The 25582-nt window shown below is 52.1% G+C and overlaps 1 protein-coding gene across 1 annotated transcript in view; it reads left to right on the top strand.

Annotated features, from left to right (window-relative positions):
• The first annotated feature begins 218 nt into the window (after positions 1–218).
• ECE1 (endothelin converting enzyme 1) overlaps positions 219–25582 on the top strand; it is a 116488-nt gene continuing 91124 nt past the window's right edge. Inside the window, exon 1 of the mRNA XM_036914559.2 lies at positions 219–959. Coding sequence (XP_036770454.2) covers positions 234–959 — 726 coding nt within the window. The 5' untranslated portion in view covers positions 219–233. The remainder of the gene's footprint in view (positions 960–25582) is intronic.

Raw genomic sequence — 25582 nt, 5'->3', positions numbered from 1 at the left:
TGTGCACACTTACACATACACACACACCACCACAAAACTACAGGAATTTGGTCTCTGTTTGTTTACAACAGGGACACAAAGTCGCTTTCTACCGTGCATGTACAGCAGGCCCCAAATGTACGGATCACACAGCCTGGAAATGCAGACACACAGCTTTTTTGTTCCTTCCTCCTTCACTCACCACACAACGTACATGTACACACGGTTTCTCCCCTCGACATATAAGCGCAGGCATGGAGAGCCCTCGGTCCTTCTCTCGGCTGCCTTCCCGCCGCCTTCCCTTCTCGGCGCCTCTCTCGCCCATACACACACAAACGCACGGCGAAGCACACACTCACGAACCCCAAATATTGTCAGTCTCTGTCTTTCCCTCAAATCTAAACACACCGGCACGCGGGATCTCTCCCTCCCCGCTTTTTTGTCTCCTTCCCTCTCTCTCTCTCCTCACACACACACACACACTGCACACGAGCGTGCGCGCACACACCCCACATAAACACACACGCAGCTGCAGCGCCCTGGGTCACAGTCCGTGCGGGCGCCAGGCTGGAGACAAAGGTCGCCCAGGCTCCCGGGACCGCGCGCAGGACACAGCAGAGCCTCTGCCTGGCCTCCGCCCGCCTCCGAAGAGGGTCCCGGCGAGCTCTTCGCCCGCGCGCCCTCGGGGGTCCGCCCTCAGCCAGACCCTGCGCCTGGCGCGCCGAGGGTTAAGGGCCCGGCGGGCGGGGGCGCCGATCTCCGGCTGTGATTGGCCGCGCCGCGCTGGCCCCGCGCCCCGCCATTGGCCCCAGGCCGGGCCCGCCTCCCCGGGACTCGGCGCCCAAGCCGCGCTCGCCCGCGGGGAGCCGAGCGCGCCGCCGGGGCCAGCCTGCCGAGCCGAGCGTCCGAGGAAAGCGGCCGAGAGCCGGGAGTCGGGCCCGGGGCGCGGCACGGGGCCGGAGCGGAGCACGCAAGCTATGGTGAGCGTCGCGCCCGCCGGGCCTCTCACGGTCCGCGGCAGCGGCGCCGCGGTGGGACGGGGGTAGCCGGGCTCGCGGGGGGGCTGGGCGCTGGCTGCAGCTCTCGGAGGGCGTGGAGTCGGGGTCGCGCGGGCAGGGCTCGGCTCGCCCGGCCGCACACTGCTGGGTTCCGCCGGGGCCGGCCGCGCCGAGCTCGGTTTTGGCAGCTGGACCTGGTGGGGTTTGGAGGGCTCGGGATGGCTGATTCGGTTTGGGGTCACTTGGTACGGTTCTGGCCTGGGGCGCCAAGAAGTCCTGGACTTGGGAGGGCTTAGACACCTTGGGCATCTGGGCTGAGTCCCGTTCGGAAGTCAAGGACAATTGCCAAGCGGCTGGATCCATTTGGACCTGAGTGCCCCTGGACGCTGAGGCCGGTCGGCTGAGGCTCGGCTTGAGGCGTCGTGGGTGGCCGAGCCTGGCGCATTCGGAGAGCTAGGTCGGGGCACTCTGGGGCTGCCTATCTTTCTGTGATCTAATGGGGTGAAGAATGGAGCTGGACAGCCAAGTTGGCGGCTGTCAGAGACCAGGAGACACTTGGGGACCCTGCGCCCAGCGATCTGGTCTCCCCAGCGTCTCCCAGTAATGGGTCCTCAGAGAAGGGGTTTGCTGAGAACTGGCACTGAGTGGGATAGGCACCGGCACCAGGGAGAAGGAACTGGGCAACGGGGATTCTGAAGCCCCAAGAGAGGAACCCATTTGGCCCAGGCTGGGCTTTTGGGGGTTGTTTTAGGGAGGGGTGGTCGTTCCTGGAAGGAAAGCCCTGACTTTTCAATCACCTCTCAAGGGCCTCAGGATCATCTCTCCGTCTGGGAGTGGAGGCCGCCTACTTCTCTTTGGTGTCTTTCCCAATGAACAGGCGCCTCTGATTCTTTCTCCTGGCCCTGTTCTGTGCCATGTGAAGGGACTACAAGTCACCATGTAGGTCTGAGGAGGGCATGCCCCAATCCCAGGCACAGAGCCGCCTCCACTTCTCTGATGCTGCCAAGTCTGCAGGGGCCCAGGTGGGGGCAGTGTGGTACCCCTGTGACAGGAGGAGTGCCGCCATGACACCCCGGGATCAAGCTCTGCTCTGGCCAGATCTGGAGCCCCCTCACATCCTTTCCCCTCTCTTCTCTTCCCACTACTATCTGTCTCTCCCTGCACCACCACTTGCCTCTCCAGAGTCAGTGATAGTGAAATTATTGCTTAGAGACCATCTTGGACCCAACCTACCTCCTTGTCAAGAACCTGCTTCCCCTGGAATGATCTGCTTGGACAGTTTCAGTGGCAGGGAGCTCCCTCCCTGTGGACCTGCACTTGGCTTAAGGGCTCAGTATATTGGCAATAAAAGGTGGTGAGACTTTGGGGTCAGATCATCCAGTCTGTTTCTGAGCCCATCCTGACCTAAGTTATCCAGAAAGAGAACTGTTTCTCTTTAAAAACCACCAAAGAAATAGAGGTCACCTTGCCTCGATGGCACTTTTCAGAGCCTTACAAGAAGCCCCCCAGCTCATCAGGAAGATGCCAGGCTTTGGCATCACACAGACTCAGGTTTGGAGCCTGACTCTTCCACTTGCCCATAGGGACTTGGGTCAAGTCACATCATCGCTTCTGAGAATCCGTTTCCTTCTGGTGCAGCCAGATGATAGGCCTTATCTCACACGGTGGTGTGGGGATTTGGTGAGATCACCCAGTGAGAGTGCTTGCTCAGATGCAACTATGGCTTTTCTTGTGCAACCTTAGGCTTAAATTGGAAAGTTTTGCCTGATATTTAACTTATTTGCTAGGCTGGAAGGATGATTAAAATTTATCATGTTGTGGGGAGAAGGAGACAGTGATACTTAGAGGATCATTCATTTGTTCATAATTCTAGAGAGGTTTATTGGATGCTCCCTATATGCCAAGCCCAGTGCAAGAGAGGAGAAAACAGCGTCATAACCACTGTTTTGAGGGAGCATCTACCAGTCTGTTAAGTGTCTGCACAGATTCTCAGGCTAGGTTCCATATCTCTTGGAGAGCTAGAGATACCCTGCCAGGGGAGGGCTCCCTCCTGGCTAGAGAGATGAGAGAAAGCTTCACTGAGCAGGTGGCATCCGAACTGGACAGAAATCCCAGGTGGGGGAACCTGTGTGAGCGGGGGAACCTGTGTGAGCAGAGGACCAGAGGTGTGAGAGCACAGGAAGTGCCCTGGGAGAGACCAGTGCGGCACCTGGGCATGAGAACCAGGAGAGAGGAGAGAAAGTGGGCAGGGGATGTTGCTGGGGCCAGATGGCTGAAGGCTTAGGCAGACTGAGGAGCTGGATCTCCACTGTGGATTGTTGACCCACCATGTGTAGGTCGGGTGGGGGCTGACGTCAGGCCTCCTCGCCCCGTCATTTTGGTTTCCCCTAAACGCTAGTCCCTGTGCTCATTCCTGAGGTGGGGGTAATTCAGGGCTGCTCAAGTGTTTATTCCTTGGACCTCCTGCTTCATGGGTTTTAAACAAATCCAGCGTTCCCTCCCCTCCAGCATGGCCAAGTTTCCTCTGGCCTCCGGCTTCCTAATGGGGCTCCTTCAGAGAGCATGTGGGCTGTTTCCTCTTGGCTGAATCTCCCTGATGGTCCCCAGCTCCCTACGCAGGTCCCTAACCTCTTGACAGGGAGTCAACGCAGTTCTTAAAAGCCTCCCAGTGCAGGCTTGGGGTGCAAAAGAGGAGGAGGATCCCAGAGGAGACTTTTTGTATCTCCTGTCTCCAGTTCTCATACTACCCGGCGGCACCAGGCACAGAAAGGTGCAGGAGATGCCCAGGATCACACAGCAGGGGAGTGTCAGAGCTGGCACAAGCCTCCTGGATGTTTGAAGGGTTTCCAAGCATGCAGGTTTGGGGGAAGGCCACCCAACCTGACATCCCCAATCTGCTGTTGGGGCACCTTGAAAATGTTCCTCCACATTCCAAACTAGGGGCTGAGCTTAAAGGGGGTGGGGGTGGAATCATCTTTACTGTAAGTGACTGAGTCCAACAGTGTCCACTACCTGTATGTACCACCAACTAGCCTGTGAGCTTGGGTTAGCTATTCCCCCTCTCTACACCTCCTTTCTTCCCAAGTTGGGCAGATCAGCTCCCTTCTCAGGGTATCATGAAGACACACTCTAGGATGCAATGTAGAAATGCTTGGCAAATTAAGAACTGGAGGGAAACTGGTATTATTTGAAGATGAGAGGCCAGCACATGCCCCCTGAACCAGCATGCATGCCATTCCCAGGGCACAGGAGAGCCTTACCTGTGTTATGCAGGTAGCTGGTTACTGGTGTTTCTTGCATTGCTAAGACTTTTGATAAAACAGGCATGATGTTAACGTTTGTTAAAGAATAAGTACATTGTCTCCTAGACAGAATTGGAGAGACCAGGCCCTGTCAGGGAAGGAACAGGACTTGAAGGGTAAGAGAGCCACACAGTGGGTTCGGCAGAGTTTCAGGCGTTAGTCAAGATGTAACCAGCTTGGCTAAAGTCCACACTTTGATGTCTACAGTGAGGGAGGAATCCGCAGCACATGTTTATGACTTTTTGTGTTTCTGCTCAATTTTTCTTTTTAGTTAAGTAGCTAAGACCCCTGTCATAGTCAGAGCACTTCATTCATTCATTTCTTCATTCACCAAACAAGTCTGCCTGGCACGATGCCAGGCACGATGCCAGGCAGTCAGTGTGAAGGAGACTGATAGGTTTCCCTTACACAGTCTGGCGGACAGACAGATATGGAGCAGGAAATTACAAGTGCGATTGCTGTTACCAAGGAGACTCGCAGGGTGCTGTCGAGCAGATAGGGAAACCTCACTGAGGGGTCAGAAAAGGCTCCCTGAGGACATGACATTAAAGCTGTGGCCTAAAACACGAAGGGGACCTGGAAGAGCATTCCAGGCAGAGGTAGATGTGAGTGCAAGACAGCACAAGACAGTACATTCAGGAGTTAATTCATCTGGAGGCTCAGAAGATGATGCTTGGGAGGTGGCCAGGGCAGGATTTATGTTAAAGATTTGGGGCTCTGTCCTAAGAGCAGTGGGAGCTACTCAGGAATTCAGAGTGAGGGGAATGGCATCAAAGGTGACCACACGGGCTGCTTTGTGGAGAATGGGTAAGAGGCATGAGGCTGGCAGCTGGAAACCAGTTAGGAGGCTGGTGGAGTGGCCCTGGGAGAGGCAAAGGTGGTTTGGACACTGGTCACTGCCCCTTCCACCCCACACCAACCCCCACAACGCTGCCCAGCATGCGCAGTGAAAAGGGGAGGAGCTGTGGCCCCAGAGGCAGCACAAAGCCCCTGTGGACATTAGGCTTACCCCCACTTCTTTCATGCAAATTACCACTGGGGCTCCTGATCTCTGGGAACTTTGGTCTATTAGAGGAGAAACTCCCAAATGGCTCCGAAACAAGGTAGAAAATGTAAGTGCCAATGAGGAGATGCAGCCCCAGAGTCACCCTTGTCATAGGTGTGTATCAGGGAAGGCTCCCCAGAAGAGGTGGCATTTGAGCTTCCTATGGCAACAGGTAGTGGAAAGGGGTGCTTCCTAGGAGTCCAGTTCTGAAAACAAGGAGATACTCCCCCATCCTTAAGAAATTACAAGTCTGGGGCAAAATTTAATGAATGACCAATGTTGACTGAACCCCTCAGGGGGTGGCCCTGGGAGTTGAGGGCCTGGGGTCCTGCCCTTTTCCTTGGGGGTCCTGAGAGTAGGTATGGTGGGGATTTCTGCAGGCCTCCCTTGGCTCGAAGGCAAGCCTTGGAATGGCTCCCTCCTCCCCCAGGGCTTCTGGGGAGCTCCTGAGGGAAAGATGTAAACAGAGGAACAAGTTTCTGGAGCTCATTCAGGAAATTAGCTTAGAGAGGATCCAACTTCAGGGTCCAGAGCCAGGGAAGTGGGCCTGGCTGCTGGATCTTCTTAAAATCATAGATAGAGTGCTTGTGTTAAAAGGCAATTTGTGATCATTGAATTCAGCTTCCCCATTTTACAGGTGGGAAGACTGAGGGCCAAAATGAGCATCCACCATGTACCTGACACTTAAACGTATAACCTCTTAGATCTCACACCAACCCCAGGAAGTAGGTTTTTCCCCATTGTAGAGCAGGGAAAGCTGAGACTCAAGGATTAGTAGGGAATTAGGGGCTGTCAGAATTGCTCAGGATTCTGGCTTCCGTCCCAAGCTGCAGAAACTTTAGCAGAAACTCTGCCTTCCTGGGAGAACCTCCTGGGGATAGAGATGGGACTATGGGGCAGTGGCCACAGGCCTTGGGGGCTGATTGGAGCTGGTTGTTGGCCAGGCTAAAATGTTATTTATCTTTCACCCTTGCACAGCCCTTGATAGTTAGTGAAGCCCTTTTCCTTCCCATTCACCAACCGGTCTTGGGTCCCGCTTCAAATCAGTGTCAGAGCTAGGACTTAAACCCAGGCTTGTGCCCTCCGTCACGGACCAGCATCTCCCCAGTTCCTGGCATTGCCCGGGCCCTGCCCAGGTCTCCAGTGGACCCTGACTGTAGCTGTCTCAGCTTCCTCACCACTTGCCCCTGTAGCATGAAGAGCAGCCCCTGGCCCATAAACTTCCTCTCCCCCATCCTCCTCCCCACAAGTTATTTTGCCTCCTTGGCAGGGGAAGGCAGGAGGGTGGGTTGGGGTGGCAGCCAGGAGGAGTAGGGTTACAGTGTAAACACTGTCATGTCAATATTTACCTTTGCCTGGAACCCAAGGCTCCCTCCTGCCTCTCTGCCTGCCTCCCACATGCTGCCCATCCAGGTGCACGGTGGCCTCCTCTGGGGCTCTGATCTGGTCACCGAAAGCAAGGTCAAGGGTAGAATCTAGGTTTTAACCCAAGCTCTGCCAATAACTTTTGTGTGGCCCTGGGCAAGACTTGCTCCCTTCCTGAACCTTGGTTTTCCCTTTTGTAAAACGACATGGCTGGAACAGACCCATTTTCAGCAATGACATGTAGGATTACAAGCATAAGACTCTGGTTCAGAGCATGGGCTCGAAGTGGGTAGCCCTGGGTTCAAATCCATCTCTGCCACCCTCTCCCTGTGAGCTTCAGTTTCTGCATCTCTAAAATGAGATCCTAATGGTACCTATTTGGGAGAGTCATTGGTGAGGATAAGGAGATGACCTTGGCACAGGCTCAGAACTGAGTGGGTAATGGTGATGGTGATGATGGTGGTTATTTCAAATAAACATTTTATGATTCCCTGAAGAGACTGAATGACATCACTCGGGAATGGGAGCCAGGGGTGGGGACTCTCACCTCACACCCTCATGGTACTCTGGGGCCACGGGCTGGGCTGGGGGGCCCAGGGGTTGAGAAAGCCCCCTTGGTCAGCTCCACAAGCCCCACCCTGCTACCCCCACGCCCCCACGCACACCAGAGCTGCCCAGCCTCTGGCGTTCCTCACTGGGTGGAGGTCCAGGACTGAAATAAGCTCAGAGATATGTAGCTGTGAGAGGGGTGAGGGAGGGCAGAGGCGGTGGGAGAGGGAAGAAGGATGCATTTCCTAAGCAGCTCTTTCACAGAAGCTCCAAGGCCAGCACCTACACAAGCTTTTCCCTCCGGTCCTGGAGAGGAGGGAGTGTGGGGCAGGGACTGGCAACCTTAGGGTGTGGGGTGGGCGGGGCAGGGGGAGAACGGTGCTGGCTGCCTGAGCAACAGAAGTAGGCCCTAGAGACCAGAGGAGCTGGATTCAGACCAGGCCCCTCATTTTCTGCTGTGTCACTTTGGACAGTCTGTCCCCTCTCTGAGTTTCATTTTCCTTGTCTCTAATATGGAGATATTGGGCCTGTTTTGTACAGTAGTTGGAAGAATTCTATCAGATGCTATTTTAGAAGAACCCAGCTCAGTCCTGGCACATACAGGGGTCTCACCTGATACCAGCCTCTTACTATCATGATCATGAGAACCACATGCCAGTCCTGGTTCTGCGAGCCTGTGTGCTTCTTGAAGGCAAGACTGCATTTTTACAAATTGTGGTATGATCTTCCTAAATAAGATGCACTTGTTTTGTACAGCTTGATTTTTGCAAATGCACACACCTCCCTAACCACCCCCTGGGTCAAAATATAGAACATGTCCACCTCCCCAGAGAGTTCCTCCGTGTCCCCTCCCATCAGTGCACCCCTGCGGGTGGCCACTGACCTGCTTTCTGCCACTCTAGTTTTGCCTTGTTTTGAACATTATCTGCAGGAATTCATGTATATGTACTCTTGGGTCTGGTTTCCTTCAGCTTCCGTCAGCACTGAATGTTTTTCAGTTCTAAAATGTTGCCTCCTGCACCAGTATCTGCTCCTTTTTAGGCTGCATAGTATCCCACTAGGTAGATGGACATGTATCTGTCTGCAGATGACATTTGGGTGGAAGCCAGCTTGGGCAGCTGTGACAGTTTTGTGTGTGTCTCTCTGTGGTCCTAAGTTCTCATTTCTCTTTTTCTCTTTCATTTCTCTTGGGTGGGCGTTTAACAGCAGAGCTGCTGGGTCACAGGGTCCATGTGTGTTTAACTTTCATAGAAACTGCCTTGCCTTTTCAGAGTGTATTACCTCTTTGCCTCTGGGCCCAAGGTCTCGGCCTGGAGTAGATTCTTGAGTGCATTATGAAGGAAGAAAGGAATTTGGGTCCCTTCTTTGTCTTAAGACGTTGGATCCATTTCGTGGGATGTGCCCCTGCCCTTGGGGCCTACAGCTCTGGGCAGGTGCTCTGCTGGGCCCTGAGCTTTGGGTTTCAGGACACCCAGGGGGTCTTGGCCCTAGAGACCCCAGACCATGAGGCTCTACCACTGAGTGACCATGGGCAAGTCCCTTCCCCTCCCTGGTCCTCAGTTTCCCCTTTTGTAAAACATTGGGTGGATTGAAGGTTTCCCCAGCCCCTGAGTCTCGTGTGGTCTCCCCTCATTCGGGAGCCATTTGCTCCTGTTTGCTGTGCTTCTCCACCTCCAGGATCACACCTGCCCCACCAGTAAGCTCCAGGCACCCCATACCTCCCAGGAAGGCCCATTTGTGAAAGGGGGTAGGCTCTTTATTCTTGGCACCCTCCTTAAGAGCCTCATTGTGAATCAGTCCTCCTTGGGCGAGAGCCCCCCAAAGTGGACTCCTGGCCATGGGAGCTCCCCCTGTGGAGGCTTTGCAGAGATGACATTGGTGTCAGGGAGACCCAGTCTGTATTCTGCCACTTCCTGACTCTGACCTTGGACAAGTCACTCCACCTCTCTGAGCTCTAGCATCCTCATCTATAGCGTTGTAAGAACGATATAAAATCCTATCTCGTTGTGGTGACCAAAATGGGCAGCAAAAACCCCTGCCCTTGAGGAGATGTGTTCTAGGGGGGGCAGCCAGAGACCGTATAGGCAAATCAGCAAACCAGAGCGATCACTTCAGAGAGGAAGGGAAATAAAACAGTGATGTGGTAGAGAGCGGCTGTGAGGTGGGGAGGAGCTACTCTAGATGGGTGGGCAAGGAAGGGGGTGACATCTGACTGAGACCTGAAGGATAAGGAGGGGGCAGCAGGCAAAGATGTGGGAGATGAGCAGAGAAACAGCATGTGCAAAGGACCTGAGACAGGGATGAGGGATTTGGCATGTGATGGGTGGCAAGAAGGCTGATATGTCTGGGCAGAGGAAGCAAGCAGGAAAGGGGATAGGAAGAGGTGTGCATGGAGGGCGCAGGTCATACAGGTCCTTGTCAGGTGCAGGGGTAAGTGGCATTTCATTCTGAGTGATGGGAAACCACTGCAGAACTCCAAGTAGAGGGATACTGGTTTATGTTTTAGAAAGGCCCTGGCTGCTGTGTGGAGGAAGGGCTGTAGGGGGCAGGAGTGAGGCAGGGAGGCTGGTGTCTGAGAGGGACCTCAGTACATTCACCTGTCCTGAGGGCCAGGAGGCTTATGCTATTCCAGGATCTGGGATTTTAGCAGCTACTTCAGAGGATGGGAAAGGTAGATGGGGAAGGCATCCCAGATGCTGCAAGATGTTCTGGCAGAGAGAATGGTGGGCAGAAGTTGCCTTTGGAGCCAGACAGACATCATAAAACCTCTCTTAGAATTTAGCCTTCCAGGATGAACTTGGCATTCTCCGAGTGACCACGTTCCCATCACCCCAGGCCCTGGCGACCCAGAGAAATAGGGCTAAGAGGGCATCGAGCCAGAGCCTTCCTCCCCACTTCCGCACACCCTGCTGAGAAGTGAGAGCGGAGGAAGTGAGGCCCCTCTGCCCTTGGGCTGCTGCTCTCAGGCCCTGCTCTGGGAGTCCTGTGGCTTTGTGGCTCCTGGGTGGCCTGGGCTGGTTTGGGGCAGGAGACAGGCACGAGAAGGCGGAACTTCATCTTTCGCTGCCGCTGAGTGTCAAGTAGGTGATTCCTCGGCATCTCACTGGGCTTTGGGTGTGGTGGGTGAGGAGGGCATGGGAGTTCCCGGTCACAGAAGGTCTGGGAGGAAGTGAAACTCAGACATCATATCTCTTTTTTGGGGAGAAAAAGGCTCAGAAAGGGAAAGAGACTTACCTATGGCCACACAGGGAGTAAGAAGCAGGGCATAGACCCTGAGCTCAGGGACTCCCTATCTAGTGCTCTTTCTGGCTAAGAGGTGAGTTTTGGAGCCAGACAGACCTGGGTTCTAGTCCCAGCTCTGCCAGTTGGTCTAGCTGGGTGGCCTTGGGCCAGTAACCAACTCTGAGCCTCAGTTTTCTCCCCTGTGGAATGGGGTGATAGCAATACCTTTCTCATGGTGGTGTTAGAAGAGTGGTAGAAGTGATTTGTGTAATGCTTATAGGATGGTGCACGTAGTAGGTCCTCAGTAATGGGAGCTGTTTTTAATGTTACTATTTTTGTGGTTCTGTCATTCTGAGCCTTGTGAGGAGCTGGGAGGATGGCTGTATTCTAGCCTGTGCTCAAGCTGTTTCCATCTGGTGATTGCAGTTAGGGAGGTGAGAAAATTTGATGGTCTGTCCATCTCACTGCAGCTTGTTTACCTTACTTCCCCATATAGTTGGGGAACTCTTTAACAAGGCCCTTAATTACCACCACCAGCACCCCAACACACACATAACACACATGCACACATGTGTGCACATGTGCAAGGCTTAGATGGGCTGGAGAGGCTCTGTCTGCCTCCAGCCTAATGGGGGCAGACAGGCACTAAAATTTCAACCCAGGATGGGAAACTGGCGACTCCGCACCTTCTGCATCAGGTCCCTGCCACACACTCACTGATCCCTGCTTGTGCAGTGTGGCCTAGGAGTTAAGAGCAGGGGCTATGAGATCAACTTGAACTTGAACCCTGGCTCCATTGCTTATTTGTTGTAAAAGGATCTTTTAGCAGGTGAGTTTTCCTCTGTGAGCTTTGGGCTTCTCATTTGTAAAGTGCGGATAACAACCCCTTCTCCGGGTGATGACGAACATTAAAGGAGAAAAGATAGGCCTGGAGTGTGTGTGGTACAGATTCAGTGCTTGACTCAAAGAGGTGGGTATCACTATTAACAACACTGACATATGTCCCAAACCTGTTAAGCCTGTTCTGTTTCCATAACTGTTCTCAGAAACTTTCTTGACCAACCCCCTCCCATCCATCGTGTTTTCCCACAACCCTCTTGACTTCCCACCCTGGACTGCCTTCTACTGGGGCACAAGTCACCCTGGATGAAATTTCCCCCTCTGTCTAATCTCCCTGCGCTAACACAGATGGCAAGCTTGAGCTCTGGGGCCAGCCCACCTAGGTTGGAGACCCAGCTCTGGCTTGAGCAACCGCAGGCAAATTCCTTAATTTTTAGCCTTTATTCCTGCCTAAGTAAAATGGGAATAATCATAGTACCCAACTCATAGAGTTGTTTAAAGAAGCAAGGTAATTCTTGTAAGGTGCTGGGATCTGTGCCTGCCACACAGTAAGTGCCTAGTAAATGTTAGCTGACTTTATTACCAGCTGGAGTTCCGCCGGAGCAGAGCCCCTGCCTTTTCATCTCTGTAATCCCAGCACTTGGCAAGAATAGACTTGGAAGGGAGTTGGGGTCTCTAAGGGTTTACACTGTGGACAGTGGAGAGTTGATTTACCAATGAAATGGGGATCCCTGGAAAGACAGTGTTTGGGGCCTTGGCCAAGGCCTTGGGTCACATTGTGAGCTTGTTGATTTGGCAGACATTTGGCACAACCCTGCTCTGCATCCCCTTGATGGGGACAGGATGGGAGAAGGTGCAGGCACAGGGCTGCCCTGAGGGAGCCCCCAGTGCATGGGGGAAACCAGACAGCATGGCTCTGATGCAGTCAGGACATGATCAGCCTGGAGCTCAGCGAGTTGCTTCAGAGACGACTTCCTAGGTTCGGAGACACTTGATTACTCCTTGGGGGAAAGGATATAATACAAAATTCTTCCTACATTAGGGTTTTCTTCAATAATCCTTTTGTTTCTTCCCCACCAGCAGTGTTATGCTATTATGTAATGACAGTGGTGTTTATTGAGTATTTGCTGTGTGCCAGGCACAGTGCTGAATGTTTGTTATAAATTCACTTAATCCTCATATCAACCCTGTGAGTTATTTATTATTATCTCCATTTTATATGTGGGGAAACTGAGGCACAGAGAGCTAACATATTTCTCTCAGTCCATAAGTCTCAGAGCAAGATTGGAACCCCAGGCAACAGAGCACAAGTTCTTAACCACTGTGCTAGAGCCCTTTCCACACAGTCCCTTCGACCAGGCAATCTCATGGACTCTGAGCACCTCACCCTCCACAGGAGTCCTCTGCAGCCAATAAAGGGAAGAAATCAGTATTTGGTCTTTCCTGCATGTAGCCTCCCTTAAGCATCGCCTCTGGGCTAAGCAGATTTAGACCTTAAGGAAGAAGTTAAAACCCTAGAAAATAAAGGGCCTGTATCAGGGAGAGGAACAGGGGTTAGAACAGGAGGCATTTAGTGGGAAGAGGAAGGGAACTCAGAGGCTGAGAAAGTTGGAAGTCAAACTGAACCAACATTTGCTGAATGTATCTTCTGTGCCACATTGCAGGTGTCTCTGCCCTCAGGGAACTCCCAGGCCTGTGGGAGAGAGAGAGAGAGTTCAACAGGCAAACTGCTGAATAGTATTTGAGTGTGTGGGTAGGAGCCTTTGGAGGCCCAGAGGAATGGACAACAGACTTGGCCCGAGGAGGTGATGTTTGAGTTGGGTCTTGAAGAATGAGGAATAATGTGCCAGCCAGGTAGAGCCACTAGTATCAGAGCCAGAATTTAAACCTGAAGTCTGTCTCTGTAGTCTGTGTTCTCACCCACTATGGAATGTGTGGCTCCTCTGGCCTTGGGAGATATGACTCTTCCTGTCCTGGGTCACTCAGCGCAGGCCTTGGGTGACTGTCCAGCCATTTCCCATCCAACCCCTGCTTCTGCTCGTCGAAAACCCTGCTGCCTGCCCCTGTACAAGGGCGGTGGGTGGTTGACCAGCCTTGCAGGGAGGATCTCTGTCCTCTCCCAGTGGCCAGGACTTGTGGTGTCCTGCAGTGCACCTGAGGCATAGGGGAGGCCTGGGGAGACAGGGAAGCCTTTCCTGTTTTGTTTTTCAAACCCCCTCACCCCTCTCCACCCGACCCAGCTCTTCAAATGTGTTTTGCATAAGGTACTTCCTCAGATCATCCCAACAGCCCTGGCAGATAGAGGTTATTTATCACCATTTTAAACTTGGGGAAGGCAACTCAGAGAGGTTAAACCACATATCCAAGGTCATACAGCTAAGCAAGTGAGTAGAGAGACTGGAATTTTGTTTAAAAAAAATTTTTTTTAATTTTTGCTCATGTTTTTTAAGCCAACAGGAAGCATACCAGTTCTTGATAGGCCATATGCCCATGTGCCTCTCTAGTGACAGATGCTCTTGCCCCATTCCAGATGACCTCTGAACTTATAGTCAGGGCCCCCAGGAATTGGAGGCTAGTGGCAGCAGCAGTAAAATTGCATTGATCTTATTCAATGTATGTGAGAATCATCAGGGATTCTAGTCACAAATGCTTATTTTACTGCCCTTGTCCCCAGACGTTCTGATTCAGTAAGTTTGGAGTCACGTACCAGAACCTGCATTTCTGGCCAACTGCCTGATTCTGATGGTGGTGAGCCACAGATGACACTTTGAAAATCCTGACTTATGACATGTCTGCTGTGGGCCCAGCACTGTCCTGGGCATTTTGTTTTGTCCTTTAGCCATTAGAACATTGTTTGGATGGGGAGAGATTGATGCAAAAGCAGGTGGGAGTCTTGAATGAGATTTCTAGCAGTCGTACTGAAGACTTCTATAACTTGCCCAAAGCCAAACTTGTAGCAGAGCTGCGATTAGAATCCAGATCCCTCAGCTGCCAAGGCCTGTGTTCTTCATCTCCACACCATCTCTTTTGTGCACTCCCAAACATAGCTTCTAGAGGCACAAAATCCAGTGCTGCCAACCAGGTGGATCTGGGGAGGTAAGTGTGGAAGATTAACAGTGGCAATAACTACCATTTATTGAACACCCACTATGTGCCGGGCATGGGGTATGGAATGGTGAACACACAGACATGGTCTTAAGTAATTGTACAGGTCTAAATATGAGCAGGATGCTCGGTGAGCTTATGTCAGAGGAGCCCATCCCAGGCAGGGGCTGGAGGGAGAGCTGGGGCAGGGGAGACATCTAGGAAGAAACATTTGAGAAGAGATCTGAAAGATGGTTAAGTGTTAACCAGGTAAAACAATGGAGAGGAAATGGTACTAGGCCAAGGGAACAGCATGTGCAAAGGCCCTGGGGTGTGTGAAATATAGAACATTTAGTGTAGGTGGAGTAGAAAGCAGGGGTAAGAGTGACCCAAGGTGAGGTTTAGGGGTGGCCAAGAGCTGGATCCTGCAGGGCTGATGAGACATTTGGACTTCATCCCAAGAGCAGCATGAAAGCCATAGGCTGTGTGTGTGTGACTGTGTGTGCATGCACACATTTTCAGATCTATTTTAGGCTTTATTTTCTTGTATACCATAAAACCCCATTTAAGCCAGTAAAGGAATAAAAGGCAAAAATTTCTAACTGGTGAGGTGGGGCCTAGAAGGGGTGCCATCAGGGAGGTGACAGGATCCAACTGGCCTTTTATTAGATCCCTCTGGCTGCCCAGTGGAGATGGACCTGGGGGGAGGGTTAGGAAAGGGGGTGAGCGATGGTAGCTCAGCCAGGCCTGTGGTAGTGGTGAGGGAGAGGCAGGCACAGAGACTGAGGGGTGTCAGTGATGGGGCTTGGTGACTGATCTGGGGTAGCGCAGGGGACCCAGCCCATTGCTTTGACAGGTGACAACAGAGCCCACGAAGGTATGTGAGCTGCTGCGGGTCAAGTCACACAGCTTGTCGGCAGTAGAGGCCCCTGTCCCAGGGCCTTACAGCGGAGCTCTGACCCAGGGCCCAGATTCCCGGCAGCTGCGTCTGCAGAGTCCTTCCAGTTCTCCTGGTGTCCGCCCGCCCTCCTCCTACCCTCACCGCCCCGGTGCGCCTCCCGAGAGCCTGGTGGCTTCAGGGAAGGGGAATGCTTCTGGGCACAGAGGCTGTCTTTGAAGCATCTAACAGGGGAGGGGTGGGCTCTGACCTCCAGATGCTTCCCTGTGACCTCTGCCCAGAGGCTCTCCCTGGGCTTTGAAGGAGTCTGCACAAGTGGGTGGGGGCTGCAGCCACTGTGGACAGCAGCCTCCACTGGGCAGGGGTGGAAGCATGCCAAAGCTTCGAGGAGACGTTGTGGAGAGGAGGCATAAGGACCGAAGGCTGGCCACTGCCCAGGCCTGGTCTTTTTGCCCAGTGGGGGCTCTCCAGAAGGAGGGAGACATGCCCTCGTCCAATCTCTTGAGCTAGAAACTGCTGGCCACCATTTAAAAATTTCCATTTTCTTCCCCCAGTTAACCCTGTCTGGCAAATAAGACCTCTGAGATGTTCAAGTGAATGAATTTCTAGCTCTGCAGCCTCTCTCTGCCCCCTGCCCCAGTCTAACCATGTGCTCCCGGGGTCCATGGTGCTATAACTCCCTGTCGTGAGCCTCGTCCCCTCTGTGTCTGAGCCCCCATCTTACTTTGGGCTTGGATTTCTGTTCAGGGTTTTGGCTCCTTTTTCTCACTGGGTTCTAGAGCCCAGTTACCCCACAGGACCCTTCTCCCTGGGCATTGCCCCTCAGCCTTGGACCCAGGACTGATTCTCTGGGGATTAGGTCCAGCATCTGCTCTGCCAGAGATCAGACAAACCCCCCCCCCCACACACACACAGCGTAGTCTCCTGGGATTCTGTATCACTACGGGGACTGGGACTTACTCTCCCTCACGTGGAGTAGGCACTTGAGAAATGCGTTCTCTTCCTCCTGCCACCCCCTCCCAGCTCCCCACTTGGAGGCCCCTCCTTAGCCTCCCCACCCTCCCCCACATGGGTATTTTTCTCAGAGATCTGTGTGCTGTGTGGCAACAGCCTGGGAAGCAGCTATTGCTGGCTCAGAACACTGGGGGGAAGAAAAATGAGGACAGAAGGAAAAGCCTCTGCACTGCAGCCCAGCCCCCAGTCCCGACATCCCACTTGGTCAGGATGAGGTGAGCTTAGGGCAGGTCAGAGAAGCCCCGTTCCCACAGTGGGCACACAGTTCCGGAAATCATCGCACTCACAGGAAATGGGCAGCAGGGTTTGAAACGAGGCAGGTTGGTCAGAGAGCCACTGGTAGCTTCATAGAGAAGCCAGCATGTCCTCTGACTGTTCTGAGGAGGACAGTACCGGACCCCTTGTAGTTCTTTGTAACACCTGTTCCCATTGCACTGTTACCTCTATGCAGAAGGTAGGAGCCACCACCTGGTGATCATTCACTTTCAGCTGGGCCCTGGGGTAAGTAAGCAATGTGTGTGTTGACTCATTTCATTGGAGTCAGTTCACAAGAGCTGGGGTCCTGTTGTGTCCACATTTAACAGGCAGCTGAGGCGAGGGGACTTGGCCAGGGCCACAGGCTTGGAAGTACCAGAGCTAGTATTCTGGCTGACTCCAGAGCCAGTTTTATGCAGATGTCCATGGAGCACCTGACTTCAGGGTTGAGGCTGGGTGTGCTTGTGGCTCAGAAGGGCCATCGGCAGGAGAGAGGAGGCCAGCAAAGGAAGATAAGACAGTTGCTCTGGAATACTATCTGGAATGGGGGGGCGGTCTCTCTGGAGGGAAGCAGATGGTGCCCTTTGGGGAGCGGTCAGGCATCTGGAAGCAAGTTTTGAGCTGGATGAAGAACTGGCACTGTTGGGGCACTCACACCCTTAATTGTGACTGTGACTTCTCTCCCCCTGGGGGAAGTTCTCCCGGGCAGAGACCTGGCTATCTCTCTCAGCACATCTGCCCTCAGCAGATGCCCATGAAAGATGACTGGGGGAGGGCATGACCTCCCAGGGCTAAACTGGGGAGGACTTGCAGTGCAGAACACATCTTCTGTGCCAGGTGGACTGTCCTGGAGCCTGTTTATTGTTCATATTGTCATTAGAGATGCATCTCTAGGTGTTCAATGCCAGCTAATGGAGAAGTAGAATTTAACATATAAAATTGCACTTTGCAATCGAATCTGACCCCCATGTGCTGTGTGATGCATTTCTTTAAAGAACAAAACCTGCAACAAAATAAGTGAGCATTTCTGCTGGGGTCTCTGATCCCTACATTAAAGAGCCTGCTTCATAGCAACCGTTTTTTCCTTCTTTGGTGATTTGTGAGTTTTCTTGCTGTCCCCAGGTGGCGGTGAGTCAGCCATAAAGCTTGTCCAGAAAAGTCCAGAGGGATTTTTCTTCTAGGTTCTATTTGGTGACACCCCGTGACACACTTGAGGTTGGGTGAGGAGAGGCAGGCACACTCCACTAGCTGCATGTCTCCACCACCCCCGCTTCCATTTCTACTCTGCCTGCCAGGGCCCAGGGCCATCTCAGCCAGCGCAGGCAGGCAGATTAGTGACCCTCCAGCTCCTCCAGCCTGACTCAGCCCAGCCCTGACCCTCTCTAGGGAAAATGAGTCATTTTCATTTCAACCTGAAATGTCTCTCTCTATGTGGGAAGGAGGAGGAAGGGATGGGGGAGAGGAGAGCCCGTGTCGGTCCCCTCCAAGCTTGTTTCTCAGCTCTGAGGAGCACTCTAGCCATGACTCCAGGGCGACTGTGGGATGCGGCAGCCAGACCCCACTGAGTCAATAGACTGCAGCTGAAATAGTGGACCCTTCCTCTTCCTTTGACCAAATAATCCCCCTCGCTTCCCCCTCTGTCTGTCCACCCAGCACCTGCAGGGGGTGTGCCAGTCCATTCTACCCCTCAACCTCTCTTAAACCCAAGCAAGTTAAGAGGTATATGGTGGGGCTGTACCAAACTCCCACTGATCAGTAGTAGCTATTCTGAGGATTTGGAAATGTGGCTTCAGCAAGGGAGGGAGGTGAGCCGGATTCGGATCAGTCAGCGCTGTCTGCCAGGACCCAGGAGGGACTGGCTGGGCTCCTGATCACTTCCCTAGCAAGGACAGGATGGACTGGGTTCCATCTCATGTTCTCCCCCAATTTTTGCCTGTTATTTTCTAGGCAATCATAAGTAAGTCCCTTACCATTTTGGGACTACCTTCTTTTGAAACAAGGCAAATAATTACCACCCACTGTTGTGAAAAATAAATGAGAAAACATCAGCCAAGCAGCCTCATTTCCTTTGAGTCATTGCTCAGATGTCAGCTCAGAGAAGCTTTCCTGGCCACTCTACTAAAAACGGCCCCCAACCCCAGCCCCATTCCCATTTTCTGTCCCCCCTCCCTATCTGAGCACAATCTAACATACTCCTTATTTTACTTATTTATTTACTCTGTCTCCTTCCACCAATACATAAGGATTTTGGTCTGTCTTATTTCCTGGGATGTCCACCTAGAACAGTGTTGGCACATAGGAGGCACATTAAATATTTGTGTTAAAAAAAAAAGCATAAGTGAAAAAAATGGATGAAAAAAAACCCCAAATGAATGAATGTGAGCCCGGGGACAGCAGCTGGGTTATGGAGGCCAGGTATATTTTGGTTCGGCTCCCTTCTTCCTGCTTCTCTCCAGCTGTGTTATTCTGGAGGGCTGAGTCCTTGCTCCCCCTTACTATTTTCAGGGCAGCTTATATGCTCTTGAGGCTTCGTGCTTCATTTTTATATTTGGGCATTTCATACCAGTGCATGAGAATGCCCTGGGGAATATGATGGGGGTATTTTTTAAAAATTAATTTTATAATATGGTGGGGGTATTTTTATAGTAAAATTGAAAGGTACTGTTTTGGAGTAGAATGCAGAATTGGCATGACTTTTTATTTTTATTTTTCATTTGTGGAGTCTCACCATGGGCCCGCTTTGCCATGGCGATCTTTTTATTATTATCAAGGTATTATTGATAGACAGTCTAATGAGGGTTTCACATGAGGAACATTGTGGTTACTACATTCACCCTTATTAGGTCCCCCCCACACCCCATTGTAGTTATTGTCCATCAGCGTAGTAACATGCTGTAGAGTCACTACTTGTCTTCTCTGTGCTATACACTCTTCCCTGCACGCCCCCTACATTATGTATGTTAATCATAATACCCCTCAATCCCCTTCTCCCTTCCTCCTCACCCCACTTCCTTACCCCTTCCCTTTGGAAACCTCTAGTCCCTTCTTGGAGTCTGTGAGTCTATTGGCATGACTTTTTAAGATTCACAAAACTGAGGCTTCAGCAAAGGCTTTTAGCTATACCCTCAGGCCTCTGTGAGGACAGGCTCACTCTCTGAGAACCTTTGGGAAGGTGGGAGGAGCCGTGGTTCTGGAAATGACCCCAACCTTGGAGCTCTAGGGCCTGCCCTTTCTCCAGGCCGCAGCCAGGGATTTCAGCAAACACGCACGACACCACCAGGGTATGGATCCCAGTACATGTCATTGCCAGCCCCAGCCTTCTTGACAATCCCCCTCCCCAGTTTTTTTTCTCATTGGAATCAATCCCTGGAACCAAGAATCCTGCAACCCTTTTTTTTTTTTAATAAGCATTTTATTTTGGAATGACTTCAGGCTTACAGAAAAGTTGCAAAGATGATAAGTGCCACACCACTTTCCCCTAATGGTAATCCCTCCATGACCACGGATGGTACATTTGTCAAAAGTAAGAAGCCAACATAGATCCATTACAGTTAAATAAACCCCGCACTCTGTTTGGACTTCCACCAGTTTTTACACCAATTCCCTTTTTCTATTCCAGCATCCTGTCCAGGGAACCACATTACATTTAGTTGTCATATGTCCCTAACCTCCTCTGGCCTGCCACAGTTTCTCAGACTTTTCTTGTTTCTCATGACCTTGACAGCTTTGAGGAGTACTGGGCAGGTGTACTGTAGAACGTCCTTCAGTCTGGGTTTGTCCTGGGGCCTGTTTGTGAGGCCTTCCTCTCTGCCAGCTACATGTTGGATGGTCCTCAAGGCCATCGTCTTTTCCTCTGCCCTGAACTCATCCTGTCATCTCTTCTGCTGATGCTACCCTTCCCTGGTGAAGGCCTCCCTGCTCCCACCCTCCCACCTCCCATGTGTGCTCTTCACCTGCCCAGCTTACCCAGGTCAGCAGCACCACTGTGCCTAGTGGCCTGAACAGAATTCAGGCTGGCACCTAGATGCATCCTTGACCAAGTTCTAGCAATATTCTGTCTCCTCTTTCACTTTTTTCCACCCCTTGCCCCCTCTGGCCTCTGTTGGCCACCCTCCTGCCTGGATTAAGGGAAAGCTTCCTCCTTGCCCTCCCTGCCTCCAGCCCTGTGCCTCCAACCTTTCCTCCACACTGAAACCTCAGCCATCTCTGAAACATGTGTCTAGCCCTTTCATTGTCCTGCTTAAACCCTTCCATTGCTCCCCGTTACCCTGGAGGGAGTCTGACTCCTCCAAGGGCCTTCTGGGGTGTTCCACAATCTGGTCCTTGCCTAGTTCTCCAGCCTCATCCCTGGCTTTTCCTTACACTGCCCTCCCTGCTTCAGCCAAACAAAAGAGAGAGAGAACTACAAGTCCTCTTCTCTCCCACCTCGTCCCCTTCGCATTGGCGGTGCCCTCTTTGTTTCCTGCTGTTAGAATGTGAATTCTGCAAGTGTAGAAACCTCATCTGGCTGGCTCTCCACTGTCCCTGCAGAATCTTGGATAGTGTCTAGGGCATGGTAGGTGCTTGAGAAATATGTGTTAATCAGTATGAGGAGAGCATCGGAGCAAGAAAGCTCTTTATCAAACAATCTCACACAAGCACAAAATTGCAACAATGACAAATGCCACTGAAAAGGGTCCTGGTGCTACACATGCCTCTAGGATTTGACCTAGTAAAACCTAGTCAAGAGAAGGCTTCTCGGCAGATGTGACACTTGGTGATCTGAAGGAGAGGTGATGTTAACAGGTAGGAAGGGAGGAGCATTCTATGCATAGGAAACTGTGTGTGCAAAGGCCCTGTGGTTTAAGGGAATATGAAGGCGAGTCACTGGGTACTGAGGTAGGGAGAGTGGGGACATGGTGTGAAATGAGGCTGAACAGCGTGGCAGGGCCAAAGCCTGAGGTGCTTATAGTTTTGTCTTTATCCTTGGAGCAGTGGAGGCCATTGAATGGGGTTTAAAGGACAGAGAGATGGAGGGAGAAAAGTAGAGGGGGCGAGAATGAATCACCATCATGGCCCAGCTGTGTGACCTTGGACAAGTCATCTAGTCAGTCTGAGCTTCTGTCTGCTTGCCTGTAAAATGGGGACAGAGCTGATGTTGGGTGGGTAAAATGAAATGAACTTAAAGCACTTTACCCTGCATCGTGGTGCAGTTGGTGCCTGATAAATGTCTGGTTTCCTCCCTCCCTCTGTTGCCCCCCACCCCGCCCCAGTTAACAAGCCTTTGTTCCCAGCTCAGTCATCCTCTTTGCTCATGGTCCTCATTTCTCCCATCTCAGCAGCCTAGGGCTGTGCCCACTGCCCATCACTGGAAGGCAGTGCCTGAGTGTCCCTCCCGACCCAGGCCTGCCTCATGATCTAGGCAGCAAGATGCTAGGATCCCAACGGCCTGCCTGTCCCTGAGACCCACAGGGACCAGTGAGCTATGGGGAAGCCAGCTGCTCTGCTCAGTTGACAGGTCTGGTGCAGAAGGGCTGTTCTGGTACCTCAGGAATCCACCTGGCCCTGCTGCCTGTCCACTTGGCCTCAGAGCACCGTTCGTTCTGCTCTGTAGCAGGAAGGCCGCCATTCCCAAATACCCTGCTATAGATGCTCTGTAATTATTTCCCTGTTTAAGCCACAGTCATGCAAGTCACAAGACACTGTCCCCTTTTCACAATGAGGAAATTGAGGCTCAAGGAGGTGACATGATATTTACATCCTGGGTGATGTGATAGTCTCATAGCTTGTTGGAAGCAGAGATGGACAGAAAGCAGGTCACCTGACCCCGAGACGCACCACCCCACACGGCCTCCTGGGGGACTTGGAGATCAAGGATGCTGGAGGGTCCTTTGAGGTTAGCGGCCAGTGTTTCTCATGCAGGTGCTATTGGCATTTGACAGAGGCAATTTTTTTTTCTGGACTGTCCCACACATTGTAGGAAGTTAATAACTGTGGACCTCATAATGAAATGCTAGTACTCCCATGTCATTTAAAACCAAAAATGCTCCCACATATATTCAAAAGTCCCTTAGAGGGGCAGAACTACCCTAGGTTGAGACCTGCTGGTAATCCAATAAAAAGTATGGTAACACTGATTTCAGCCAATCAGGGGCCTAGTATGGGCTATATGCTTAACCTACATCCATTTAATCTTATCAGATATAGGTACCATTAATAGACCCAGTTGACAGATGAAGAAATTGAAAGTCAGAGAGGCTAAGTGATTTGCCCCGGATCACTCTGCTAGTTAATGGTAGAATCCAGATTTGAACTCGAGCTTCTGTTTTAAGGACAAAGCCCAGAAAGGCAGTTGCTTTGCTCAAGGTCACACAGCATGTGGGCATCAGGGCTCTTGGAACTCAGGACCTGCAGAACAGTGCTCTTTTCATTCCACATGATCCTTAGATGGACAGAGACATGCCTCATTGCTGGCAGATGGCAAGAGGAGCCACTGGCCTGCAGCTGAGGGAGGAATTCTGCCTCCAGAGCCTGGGGTCCTGGCCTTGAAGCCTTGGTCCACCACTGTAACCTGCACCCAGACCCTTTGTTTGCCTGCATCCCCTTTCCCTCACCTCTTCTCTCTCCCTCCATCATCCCAACCTTGTGCCCTTGGGCTGGCTCACCACCCCTACCCCTAGCCTCAATTTCTGTCCTCATTCTTAGGAATTATCCTTATCTTTTGTGGGGTGGAACAGTTTAGAGGATCAGGTGACAAAACACTAGTATGAACAAAGTGCGAGCTTGATAGCAGGCATGTCCTACAGGCTCAGGAAAGGTTTGCTAACTCTTAGCCTGCTTGTTCTTCCCAAGGTTTCTCTGTCCCTCTTCTGTCCTCCTTCTGATGCTCCTTTCTGTTCCTGGCTTTTCTCTCCTCACCTGGCTAGGTATTTAGGCGAACTTCTTACTCCCAGGGCCATAAAGTAACAACTTCCTTCCCACTATGCCAGTAGTTGGCACCGAAATGTTGTCACAAGGCTTGGAGCCTTGTGGGGTGCGTAGAAGGAGGGGCTCTGGCACCATCCCAGCTTGCACCCTTGGCCTGACCTTTGCACTGGCCAGTTGAGAAAGGCTGACTGCTCTCCGGCCCCCAGAGCATCCTCTGGTGCTTCCACGGCCGCCGAGCAGCCAGAAACTCTTGGCTTCTGCTGGGTGAAGGGCCACCAAATTCCACACAGGATGCCCACAGTCGTGGCAAGGAAGCATCCGTTAGGAGGCCAGAGCTAGGCAGCACTGGCCTGTCCCCAACACCTAGGGAGGGGAGCAGCACCCAGATCCAGTGGGGCGTGGGGTCTCCTGGTTTTACACACACACACTCTCCTGTCCCCAGTCCTTCTCACTGGGAAGCTGCTCTGTGACATTTCTGAGCCTGAGTTTCCTCATCTATAAAATGGGAATACAAGGCTGCTCAGAAATTATGCAGCTGACCTTGTGAGCCATGTGGGGGCAGAGGTCAGTGAGCCTGGGGAAGCTGGCCTGGGAGCCTGAGAGAGGAGGGAGGACCAGACCAACAGAAGTGGCCAGGGACACAGGTCTGTTACATTAGGACCTGGGGAGCAGACAGATCTGCCCCTTCTAAGCAGTATGGTCTTGAGGAAGTACACTTCCCTCTGTAGGCCTCAGTTTCTCCTTTTTTAAAAAAATTTAAGTATCGTTGATATACAATCTTATGCTCAGGTTTCACATGAGCAACACTGTGGTTCCTACATTCCCCCCATTATCAAGTCCCCACCACATACCCCGTTACAGTCACTGTCCATCAGCATAGTAAGATGCTATAGAGTTTTTATTTGTCTTCTGTGCTATACTTCCTTAGTTTCTCCTTCTTTAAAATGAAAACAGTTCTTCCTGCAGGTCAGGATTGCTGGGAAAATAGAATAAGAAATATGTGGTGTGCCAAGCCTGGTGCCTGGCCAGTATGCAGGAGGTGCGCATGAAGTGTTGGTTGCCTGTAAAGGCACTGACCAGCCACAGCTGCACAGGGCAGGGTCTTTCCTGTGGCCCTGCCTGCCCAGGCCTGGGTCCCCAACAGATATTTCCTGAGCCCCCAGGACATGCTCTTCCCCTGGGGTGGGGGAATTCCTCCTGTCTTAGTCACACAGAGACTTCCCCAGGAAGGCTGAGCCCCTCTCTGTAAGTGTCCCTTGCCTGCTATCTGGCTCTCCCTCAAGGTCCTTATCAATTTCTGGTTTGTGTAACGTTGTTTGTGTCCGTCTTATCTCCCCCAGGGCATAGGGGCAGCCTGGTGAGTCAGAGCCCCTGGCTCTGCCACTGATTGGCTGTTCGGCCTCAGGCAAGTGACTTCACCTTTCAGAACCTGTTTCCTCCTCTATAAAATGGGGACAATCATAACTCCATCTAATGGCCTCGAAGATGACGAGAGAGCCGATGTCACAGTGTCTGGCACGAGGATGATGAGTCAGCGATAGTTCCTGTCCCCTTTTCCAAACCGGGAGGCTCAGAAGCAGCAGGATCCTATGGGCTCTGACCCAGGGCGAGGGAAGAGCATCACAGATGAGTCTCCATCTAGGCAAAGGGCAAGGGTGGCCACACAGCTGAGCCCCTGGCTGCTGACAGCTCCCAGTGCCCCATGGCTTAGAAGAGACTGGGACCTCAGGAAGCCTCCCCAGAGGGAAGGAAAGGTGGGAGGGGAGAGACAGATGAGGCCCCTACAGGGACAGGGATGAGTGTGGAGCTGAGGGCACAGGCTGTGCATCAGGCACACACTTCCTCCACCTAATGAGCTGTGTGACCGCATATTAGTGACTCAACCTCTCTGAGCCTCAGTTCTTCACCTGTAGAACAGGATAATGATGCACATCTGGAGTTGCCGTGTGAGGTGATAATACACTATATGGAAAGTACTTGGCACGGTCTGACCAAGAATTTCCTATTGTTTACTTTTAAGACATGCTCTCAGGGCCCACTGACTTCTTGGCCAAATTCCTCAATTAACCAGTAAACAGTCATAAAAAAAATTTTTAAGAGCTTTTTTTCCCCAGCATCTTCCTGT

The sequence above is a fragment of the Manis pentadactyla genome, chromosome 4 (assembly GCF_030020395.1).
Source record: "Manis pentadactyla isolate mManPen7 chromosome 4, mManPen7.hap1, whole genome shotgun sequence".
Classification (NCBI taxonomy): domain Eukaryota; kingdom Metazoa; phylum Chordata; class Mammalia; order Pholidota; family Manidae; genus Manis; species Manis pentadactyla.
The sequence above is the reverse complement of the archived record's forward strand: the minus strand, read 5'-3'. Positions and strand labels throughout refer to the sequence as shown.